The 11,200-nt window shown below is 45.3% G+C and overlaps 1 protein-coding gene across 34 annotated transcripts in view; it reads right to left on the minus strand.

Annotated features, from left to right (window-relative positions):
• Window positions 1–905: 905 nt before the first annotated feature.
• LOC131206638 (sodium channel protein para) overlaps window positions 906–11,200 on the minus strand; it is a 30,483-nt gene continuing 20,188 nt past the window's right edge. For 9 of the 34 annotated variants that reach the window (XM_058199290.1, XM_058199280.1, XM_058199275.1 and 6 more), the window contains 13 exons: window positions 9,954–10,141; window positions 9,668–9,875; window positions 8,045–8,256; window positions 7,756–7,897; window positions 7,411–7,676; window positions 7,154–7,327; window positions 5,116–5,238; window positions 3,931–4,053; window positions 3,671–3,865; window positions 2,742–2,987; window positions 2,390–2,660; window positions 2,010–2,314; window positions 906–1,940 (listed from right to left, as the gene is read on the minus strand). In XM_058199290.1, coding sequence (XP_058055273.1) covers window positions 906–1,940; window positions 2,010–2,314; window positions 2,390–2,660; window positions 2,742–2,987; window positions 3,671–3,865; window positions 3,931–4,053; window positions 5,116–5,238; window positions 7,154–7,327; window positions 7,411–7,676; window positions 7,756–7,897; window positions 8,045–8,256; window positions 9,668–9,875; window positions 9,954–10,141 — 3,488 coding nt within the window. Of the gene's footprint in view, window positions 1,941–2,009; window positions 2,315–2,389; window positions 2,661–2,741; window positions 2,988–3,670; window positions 3,866–3,930; window positions 4,054–5,115; window positions 5,239–6,634; window positions 6,758–7,153; window positions 7,328–7,410; window positions 7,677–7,755; window positions 7,898–8,044; window positions 8,257–9,628; window positions 9,876–9,953; window positions 10,142–11,200 lie in introns of those variants that run through there. The other 25 variants (XM_058199286.1, XM_058199273.1, XM_058199263.1 and 22 more) reach the window with 9 other exon arrangements.

Here is an 11,200-nt window from a genome sequence, read left to right on the forward strand (position 1 = left end):
TTTTAGTACAACGTTCCTTTCCTTCAACACAACGAGGCATGTATGGGCCTCTTTGTTAAAACTTTGATGAGAAGCCAACAGAAACATGTTTCTCCACAAACAATCCTATATTATTAATATGGAACGTACATTGGATGCATCCCAAAGCAATATCCTTAAAAAAGCAGAAGTAGGTTGACCGTTAGAGCATGGATAAGGTACGGTGAGTTTCATCTCATCTCATAAATTCACTGTTGCTGGTTGCAATTGTAAGCTATTTTGAACACTCCGCCATATACACAAACGTTGCATAGTATAGTGCGTGATGTTGTGCATGATGTCGGGTGGAAACAAGTGGCAAAAATACCCTACAAACAATGCAAACGCGCTGCGGTACAACTTCCACAAGGAGAACCCGTTTTGATTTTGTTTTGCGAAGCAGAAAAACGTTTGCCAAAGGCTGTACTCACACATCAAGCGTTCAAAGATCTGTTCCTGGTTCGATTGGCACAACCGTAACGCCGCACGATTGTACGCCGGTAGTTTGGTTCTCCGGTTTGTGCTTACTTTTAGTGTACTAACACGTCGCCTTCGTAGACCTTCTTCACAGGACACTCTGACAGTTGATCGGTTTGTATGCTCTGTTGATTTGTTTCATTGTTGTCTTCTGTTGATTTACGAACAAGCCACGCCGCGTGGGCCATCACCGCACTTCGTTGCCCCCTGGCGTTCCATCGGTGTGACCGGAAGTGGCTTCATTCGTTGGTTGGCTGAGAGGAAGCTTGCTTATGTTGCGCGCGCGCGTGTGTGTATAAGTGTGTGTTTGTCTGTTTGTGTGGCTGTTGTTCTTGCAGCAATCATTTTCATCAATATTATTTCTGTCGTGCTTCGGAATCTGAATCCGAGAGAGGGGGGCGAGGCCTGGCTCAGACATCCGCCGTCCGCGATGTTATGCTGGGCGACCGTGAGTGTATGACCACGCGATGACCGTTCTTGGTCACGAATCCGTCACTCTCGACGAGGACGGCCGTCTGCCGGCCCTGCGGATCGCCGGTACCGTCGGGCGAATCCTTGGGCGATAAACTATGCTCTACTGCTCCTCCTACGTTGGCGTGCGAACCGCCGAGTGTTCCTTTACTTTTGCCGCTACCGGGAGTGCCGCCTCCGCCGCCTCCGCTGCCGCCGCCGCCGCCGCCGGTGCCCGCAGCAGCACCGTGGCCACTGTCACCGTCGTCGACGTCACTACCGCCGGCCCCGTCACCGTCACCGTTATCACAGGCATCTGCATCTGCGTCGTCGCCGGACCCGGTGGTCCCGGCACCGCCGCCGCCACCACCGTGCCGCTGTTTGTAGCGCTTCCACGCGTGCTGTATCAGGTTGGCGCAGTACTCCTCCCGCTGGCGCCACAGCGTCGACGAGACCGGCTCGTACCCGACCTCATCCGGCCGCTGCTGCACCTCGCCCAGCTCGGCCGTCTCCTCGATGGGGTTGCCTTTCCGGGCGAAGAAGTCCTTCGTCAGCGCGTCCAGGATGTCGACGCAGAACATCATGTCCCCGCGGCAGATCGGAATGTCCATCGAGATGATCTTGTACCGGTTCGGCTTGTGGATCTGGAGCGGTGGCTCCAGGACGTCCAGAAAGTCCGACAGCTGGTCGTAGCGGACGTACTGTGTGCCGTCCGGGTCAAACTGTTGCCAGATTTCGTAGTACATATCGTAGTCGTCGTCCGTCAAGCCCTCCTGCACGTCTTCCGTGGCTTGCGAGTAGTTCTCGAGGATAACGGCGATGTACATGTTGATGACGATCAGGAAGCTGATGACCAGGTACGCGAGCAGATAGGTGATGCCGATCGTGGACGATCCACAGTTTCCGGGATAGCCCTTGTCGTTGTCCGGCGGAAGGCAATCTTCCTCGTTGATGATTCCGTCCAGTACACCGTCCCACCCGGCGGAGGTGGACATCTGAAAAGGGCGTTAAAAAAAACCAGAAGTTAGGTGTGTTTTTGAGACCCATGCACGCGCTACACGCACCTGAAAGAGCAAAATCATGCTCTGACCGAACGTCTTGAAGTTGTAGACATCGTCCAAGCCGCTCTTGTCCTTGACGTGCATGAAGAACGACATGCCGAAGATGGCGAAGATAAACATGACCAAGAACAGCAGCAGGCAGATGTTGAACAGTGCCGGCAGCGACATGGCCAGCGCGAACAGTAGCGTTCGGATACCCTTGGCGCCCTTGACCAACCGGAGGACACGGCCGACCTTGGCGACACGCACCACTCGCAGCAGTGTGGGGGACACAAAGTACTTCTCAATCAGATCGCTTAGCACCAAGCCTGTGAATCGGAACGAACATGACCGTGAGGAGGGAGAAGTTCAAAAGCGGGGCTCCAAGGGGGTGTCGCTCTTACCTAGAATTGATAGAATAACTACGACGAAATCGAACAGGTTCCACGGTTCGATAAAGTAGTGGTACCGGAGGGCGAAGATCTTCATCAAACACTCGCTGCTGAAGATGCAGATAAAGATCATGTTCAAGTAGTCCAGCACCGCACTGAACGTTTCCGACTGTTTGTAGTGATCGAGCGTCATCGTTAGCATGTTGAAGCCGATGAACAGCATTATGATCATGTCGAACTTTTTGTTCGTCACTATCTCGAAGACGATGGCCTGTGGTCTCCACTGTGGGTCAAAACAGAAATGTAACCCATTACATGCTCTCTCTCTCTCTTGCACAGTCCTTAGTGAGCGCATAACACCTACCCGTGGCCGGGGAATGGCTTTGAGTGGCTTCTTCGAGCCCATCTTCTTCATCGCATTGTAGTACTTCTTCTGATCCTCCGTCATGAACATCTCCAGCGATCCGCCAGCTTTCTTTTTCTGCTCGTTGAAGTTATCGATGATCACACCGATGAACAGGTTGAGCGTGAAGAACGACCCAAAGATGATGAAGAACACAAAGTACAGATACATGTAGATGTTCGTTTCCCGTATTGGTTGTTTTCCGACCTGTTTTGGAATCAAGAAGACAACGATTTGAAATTTGAAAAATCTACCTCTTCGGTCGCATTTAAAGGGATCCGTGATTTTATCATTGTAGGAACACCTTTTTACTGGAAACCAGTTGCAATCAACTACATATTGGCCTACATTATCTGTAAACACCGTTCATCGGTGTGTAGCTTCCATCGAATGGTATAACAATGAAGCACTACTGCTTTTTTTTCTAAATTTAGGATCGCTTCTTCTAGATTGCCGAAAGTACCGTATTACCCGTTTCATCAGGTTGTAATGGTTCTTGATGGACAATTTCCTTCCAGCCCTCCAACCACACAACATTAGCTTGTTGCTCGTCCATCCCGGCATTGAAATCGTTAATGGAGAGTCATGTACCTTTGCATATTTCATTGATTCAACCACCGATTTTTCCTTGTAATAGTTCATTTGCCACTCAAAAATCGAGCAAATTTGGAAAACTCTCTGCTCTTCTAAAATGATTTCAATCTGTCCCATGGTTAACGTTCAATGCATCAGTGATCTTCTGACGGCTTGCATGTCAATCAGTGGCAAAGTTCCATCAGCCAATTTTCGGTGGCTAGCCGACCAAGAGTGAAGTGCACCTTTAACATCGAACTTTTCGTAATATGCTGCTGCACACTTCCCGTTCACTTCTCGAGTCGAAGGGCACTTACATCGCGAGAGTCAATAGCATCGTTCATAATCTGTATCCATCCTTTGAACGTGGCGACCTGAAACAGGCAGAGATACGCCTTGCCCACGTGGTCGAAGTTCATCGGCGAGTTCTCCCAGGTGTAGTTCTCGGCCTTGCAAGCGTTCACGTCCGGTATTATTTCATGAGGTAATGTTGTCTTATTCTTATCCACGCACTGCAAAAGAGAGACATGGTGAGTTGGTGCTCGCAGCAGCGAATGGTTGGTTGCAGGAGTAGTACCTTGAAGTATTTGCCGGCAAACAGCTGCACTCCCATGATTGCGAAAATTAGCCAAAATATCAAACAAACCAGCAGTACGTTGAAGATGGACGGTATAGCTTGTACCAGCGCGTTGACGACGACCTGGGTGTGGGCAAGTGTTGGCAGGGCAAACAACGCAATTGCATACAAATGAAAATAGAAGTGAAAAACATTAGTATTCAGAATTGCTTGTAGTCTACGAAACAAAACCAACAAAAAATCAGTCCGTTGTAATCATGAGTTACTGTACTACACAAACTGAGATTAAGGATGGATGAGAACAAGGTTGAGCTACTGACACTACGAACGGTAGTTAATCCATCCGCGTGGCAGACGTCTCAGGCTATACATTGCACCACAACAACGACGGCCAAAACAATGAAAACCGAAACATGACTAAAGCACAAACCGTGGAGCATGCACGTGCAGAAGTTGAGGGGTGGTCTGATGGAGCATTCTGTGGGTGTGTAGAAACTACTGGATACACATACTGGTGGCAACGAAATATTGCAATAAGCTGTACAATTTCTACAACTATGCGAGCTACTTATACAAACGGAACAACATATATTAACAGTTTTTTATACACTTCTATAAACCACGTAATGGAATGGCGTAAAACCATTTTCCGTTTATGGCAACTAGTCGTGTGTTTCGAGTAAGTCCTAAAATTCTGAATGAATGAAGGTTACACTGTGTTTTGCTACAGTATTGAAACAAGAGTAAATCGCTAAAAAATAGTACACGAGATAGTAATTGATATGCAAATGGTTGCGAGCGTTTATCCAACATCAATGTATGGTTCTATAAGGCGAAAACAAAACTGCTACAAGTAAATGATCGTACTACGCGTTTTATTCGCCCTGTTTCGAGACTGTTTTATAAATTGTACTCTACGTCCGGTTAAGATTTCATACAATGAACCAAAAACAGTATCCGTACGATGATAAAATAGCGTGAAGGAATCTAAAAGAACGAATGTAACACTCAAATTGTTGTGAGATGTATTTGGCTTAGTTGTTGTTGATAATGCTTAAATGTAATCGATTGGGTTCGAATATGACGCGAGTATGTGGAATGGCGAGATATTGCTGGGCAGTTGCTCTGATTTCGTTGATGAGTCGAATGTAAAAGAAAAAGGCTGCAAAGTTTGGTGTTACGTACCCTCATTCCCTGCATACGGGACATGGCACGGAGCGGTCTCAGGGCTCTAAGAGTTCGCATGGTTTTGAACGCTTGAATACCACCAGCCCCACAAAGCGAGGCAACGAAGTTTATTAAAGACACCTAAAGAAGAGCATGGCGAACCGTTTAATCATCGAAGAATAGTCTCTAACACTCGGTAACCCTTTGTTGTCTCCATATGGTGTACTACTACGCTCTGTACGTGGTTGTGAGTGTGTACACAAAAACAATAGAATAATATTTGTAATCCTTTCGAAACCAAACGCTACTCCATGGAACTGTAGGAAAAGTGTTTTCTGGCGCCTCAGGGATGTGTTTAATGCGTGTTCAATTGGGTAAAAGATGGCGACACCGGTTGTTTGCTTCTCTTGCTGCGTTACTCTGTACGAATGGCAAAGACTCCGCTTGTCATGCAGAACTTGAGCCCGTGGTTAGTCTGACCGTTCTCGCAGAACTCAATAAATAAATAAATCAAACGTTGTAGCTGAAGGACCCGAAAGCACACAGCTTTTGTAAGTAACCGAAGCAAAACGGAACGATAAATAAAAAACAATACACCGATACACATTGAAACATTTGAAGCGATTTGACCCGAAAGCGATAAGTACACCGAGCCGAACCTACAATCCTCCCACGAAAGTAGATTGTTTTATGTACAAACTGGTGAAGAATTCGGAATTGTTAGACTTTTCGTGGGTAGCAGTAAAAACTTTCAATAACATTCCTTTTTTAAGTTAAATCAGCAATAATGCTAGTTAGCAAATAGTTTGTAGAAAAATGCAGGTCTATCAAAACAGCTCTTTATCATAATGTTGAGCGCGTAGCACATTTAGGAGAAAAATGTGTGGATCAAAAGAGGCTTGACTGATGTAAAATAAAAATACGCAACTGGGACGCATTTAAAAATTACTGAACGCAACAACCCACGAATTCACAAAAACAAACAGTATCTTTCACCATTGGTAGTATTCTCTACACTTATGCCCGGCAATGGCGTGTGAGAAGATGAAAAAAAAATTGTCAGATGCGCGGCTTCAAACACAACGGCTCAAACAGTAACAAACAGTTGAAATAGTAACAAACTTAATCTAATTATCTTCGAAGGATCAACCCAACCAACCGAAGGAAGAAAGAAAAAAAACGATTACGATACAAACGTTTCAACCAAACACACTTTTGAGCACGACACGTCTATACAGGTACATAGAGAAGACTGTTACACGAAGACCGTTACAGCGGCAAACTGTGACAGTTACATAGAGAGAAAGAGCTAGACAACAGAAACGTATCCAGCGAGGATTCGAGGAGCCTTGAGAAGTACAAGAGAGCGATATATATATGTATATATATAGATTTATAGAAAGAGAGATAGAGAGAGAGAAACAGAAAGAGTTTCCACAACTAGTTTCCTATACAGCATGGGAAAACCACGAAGGCCCAGAGGCGCCGTCGACAAAGACCACACACGCGCAAGTGAACCAAGACACTTGGTACTTACTCTCATACCCTCCCATCTTGATACGGCACGGAGCGGGCGCAAGGCGCGAAGCGTACGCATCGAACGGAACGCGGGAATGTCGGCCGCCCCGACCATGATGGCGGCCAAGTTTATCAGCGATAGCTAAAGGAAAGTTTGTCGAACAGAAGAAAAAGAAAACTAGTGAACGAAATTCAAATCCAAATCCAACCTAACACGTTACACTTTGAACGAACCGTTCTTTGAACACAAATTGGGGAACCCTTTCGCGACCCTCACGATATCGGATATCGCAGAACGAAAACCTGTCATAATTACGGTATGTGTTCAGTCGCTAGAATCATAACTCCAAACTACCGGTAAGGTGTGGGTAGAGTAGCTATCGCATACTAAGTATGTTAGTATATCGTGTTGTGTTACCATCGATATGGTATGGAAACTTTGGGTGGGAAGTGTGAAGTTTAGTAAGGCAATAGCAATATGGAGATAACAGTATTTCCTCGGCCCGTCGTAACGTCGGCACATTGAGCTGGTACTTACCATTACAATAATAAAATCGAGCCAACACCAAGCGTTTGTAAAGTATACTTTGAAGCCTAGGGCCAACCATTTGATTAACATCTCTAAAAAAAATATCACCGTGAAGATTCTGTCCATGTAGTACAGTATGTCTTGAAGAATTGGTCGATGTGGAAGATGTACATCTTCCAGTGCCTGTAGGAGAGCAGAAGAAGTCATATGAGCATAGCACGTTGCTTCACTGAGTGAAGATCATGGAACGTTCGAAAAAAGGGTACCAAAGCTAAGCTGCTCAACAGAATCATCGTGATGACAGCAGTCTCGAAGTACTTGTTCTCGATAAGCTGGAACGTTTTGAGGCGCAAGTTTCCCCAACCCTGCCAGAACGGCGCATCATCATCGCCGGCGAGAACGGGGAACTTTTTGTAGCAGTTATCGGGGCAGCAGTCGGCTGGCGAGTCCTCGATCACCTCATCCTCCTCGGCGTGGATAATCAACTCCCCATCTAGTGGACCTTCCTCGCCTTCACCTTCATCATCGAGTTCTGGTGACACGTGAAACAGTTACGAATCAGTAGGTGTGAAACGTATAATAAGCCCGCACCTGACTTGTGAGACACACACCTTCGTCAATTCCTAGATCCTCCTTGCTGGCGTCCCGCTTCTCTTCGCCCTCCATCGTTTCGGCGCTGCCTTTGTGGCTTTCGTCCTTGAATGGGCGATTCTTGTGGCTGCCATATGACTTAATGCTGGCAGTATCGTCATCCTGGAACGAGAACACGTGTTAGCTGATTTGCTGTTCTTATGCTCCAATTCACCTACGTCCCGTTAATGTCTTGGTGCGGTTTACGAACCACAGAAATGCGAAGCTTGACATGTACCAAATCACCGGTGCGGAGAGCAATGTACATACCTTCGAGTTGTTCATCAGCTGTTTGTTCTTCTTGCCCTTGTTTTTCAGGTCTCCGTGAATTGTGAACTCCATACCGTCTCCGATCGCCACCTCCAGCTGGTTGTGCTCTTTGACGCCTTTTTTCAGCAATCCATCGGCCAGTATGTCGTCAGGAGTAAGTTCCAGCTCATTTTCACAATGCTCTGCAGATATACATGGACATACCCCTTTGCCTATCGTGTGTGTTTTTTTTTTTTTCGTTTGTATTGTATTGTTGTGTTGATATTATTTTTATTGTGTGACATTCCACGCCCATTCCATACACATCGTCGGATGCAGAGATGCAGATTGTGGCAATCACGTGACGTGTGTAAGGGCGAAATCATTTCAGAGCGACCATGGTTTAGCATGATTTTAAGCACAAGCAGAGCACCATAGTAAATGTCAAAACAGTTACGCAGCACGCAACCCAAAAGTGCCACGTACGCGATCGGGGAAAGTCATGATTAAAGGAAGAGCAGTTCAATGGCAAGATTGAGAAAAGAAGAAATGGAGATAGTCGAATTAAGGTTCCATTCTTTTCAGACTAGGCAATTTGGTGGGCAACACACAGGCACACTTGGAAACAAACACGACAACGAGTACGAGTACTGCAATCTTGGCAAACGAAACAACGTCCAATCTACTACCATTGTCTAAATGGTGTCTACTGCCATTTACTATATCGGTTTACAGGGCCCAAACCAGGTGGTAACAAACACGCACACACGCAAATGAGAACGAACACAATTTGGAACACAACAGGATGTATTTACAATGTATTGTTGCCAACACTTCGGCTTAAGTTGGGATTAACGGCCACAAGAATCGGATATGGTAATGGAGAATCCATTACCACTGCCGACAAATTCTAGTGTTTCTTTTGATGTGGTTTTCTTTTCTCTAATTCGCCATTTCAGTGAGGTTTACAATAACTTACGTATAAAAGTGCCAAAAATGGGGGCACATTCCTTTTAACAAAATTTGTCAAGCATTTCGATTACATCAAAGATGGTATTATAGTCAAGACATTATTTTGCAAATAAACAAATCAAATCAGATTTGGGTTCAAAATGGTCAAACTTACGGCACACATAAGGAAAAGTGAAACTAGTTCATCGACAAACTGGGATGACAATCAACTGGTTGAATACTGGTAAACGTTGAAAGCTCACATGTCTCGCCACACTTTCGTAGCACACGAATATAAAAACAATGTCTAACACACATTGCTAGAAACTAAAAAAATGGCAAACTATACAATAGAAGCGTAAAACAATGCATTGGGCAGAAGGATAGAATCCACTGTTGCTTGCAGGTCGGAATTGTACATTATATGTTGGCCCGTTTGTTTATTCTTTTTTTTTTAATATAAAATGGCCAGGAAGAGGACCACGAGTAGACTGGAAAAGGGTTCTACAGGTGAAGTAGTAGTACACGTTACGTTAAGTTTACGGGAAATGGTGCGGTACACCCCAACACAATCTAAAAGATCATACGAACATACGAATACAAAATCTAGCTCCGAGACATCATACTCTGCAGAAATGTCGAGTGGATAATAACCTTCTTTCCATATCCAACTGAGATGATTGTGCTGCTCACCTGCTGGCTGCACGGACGCAATTTGACTTGTTAACTTGTTTTTGACGAACTTGAGTGCATTCGCGATGTTCAGCTTGATCCAGTTCGAGAAGCGCGATATCCGGTTGAACGCCTCGGCAATCTTGTTCGTCTCATTGTCGGCCGTCGGGGCCGACAGCGAAGATGAACCGAAATTGGACAAAAGCAAAGCTAAGAAAAGATTGAGCACCTGCGAATAAGGAACAGAGTGTGGAGTTGAGATAGGTTCCACTAGCTCGTAGGAGCCGGTGCCACTCAAGATACTCACGACTAGATTTCCTATAACTACGGTTGCTAAGAAGAACGGAATGCACGACACATCGCCCACCAGCATGCAATCCCACATGGATTCGATCCATTCACCGCACAGCACCCGGAATACTATCATGAAGGAATGCATAAAGTCGGTAAAGTTCCACCGCGGCAGATCATGGTCGGGGAATCGATCGACGTTATCTACGCGCACCAGGAACAACGGTGATTGTTACACGGCAAAAGAACGAAAAAGCAATAGAAAAACATAGAAAATAAAGGGGGAGAAAGAAAGAGAGAGAAAGAGAGAGAGAGAGAAAGAGAGAGAGAAATATATATTTTAAACAAATCGAAACTCCGAGCACACAATTTCATGTACAGAATCGTTAGAGCGGCGCAATGGAAAGATGGCTAGTAAAGGCGTAGTCGAGTTACTGCTAAAGCTAGATAACGCTAGTTAGGTTAAGAATTCGTTTAAAAGCTAGTTCACTATAGCATTGCTGGCTACTTGGATTGGCTTGCAATTAGGCTCCTAGGTAGAGGTTTCAGGTCATCATTTTTATTTTTATTCAGACATCATTGACACAACTGTGGATAACTGTCGTTTTTTCAACCATCCATTCATGGTGGACAATGCATTTTTGATCTACTATTTTTGTAAGCTTTCCGAAGTTAAAGTGAGTCGCCGATAAACGAATGAACGGAAGGTGGTCGTGTGTCACTTTCTTAAAAACAAACGTTGATGACATTGTTTCCGGTAGCAACGCGATGCATTGCACTCTATTGCATATATGTTCGTTACGTGGCCAAAAACAAATCAAGCGAACTTTTTTGTTGCACATATACTCTACCTTTTCGGGCCATACAAATGAGGTGCGATGCGCTAATTCTAAAACGGGCTATTTGATTTGCAGCATAAATAAAACTCTATACATCGAGGGGGTACTACTTCTTGCGCACTGTAAGTAGCCTTTAATTACAGCTAGTGAGACTGTATTTGTCCAATGTGTTGCTACTGACACTGAGTTTCTCATGGTGGTTGTAGTTGTTTGCCCGATGTTTGCAATTGTTAACACTATTGTTACTTCCTTGCCCGTTTGTTTGCCCCGCAACACGCGACGGGTGTGAGGGCGTTCCTTTCACATTGTTAGTTTGTTGCTTAGGCATGAGGGCAGCCCGAATCGTACTTACCGACATAGTTTTTCCCGAAAAGCTGCATTCCCATCACGGCAAAGATGAAGATGATAATGCAGAGCACAAACG

Source organism: Anopheles bellator, chromosome 1 (assembly GCF_943735745.2).
Source record: "Anopheles bellator chromosome 1, idAnoBellAS_SP24_06.2, whole genome shotgun sequence".
Taxonomy (NCBI): Eukaryota; Metazoa; Arthropoda; class Insecta; order Diptera; family Culicidae; genus Anopheles; species Anopheles bellator.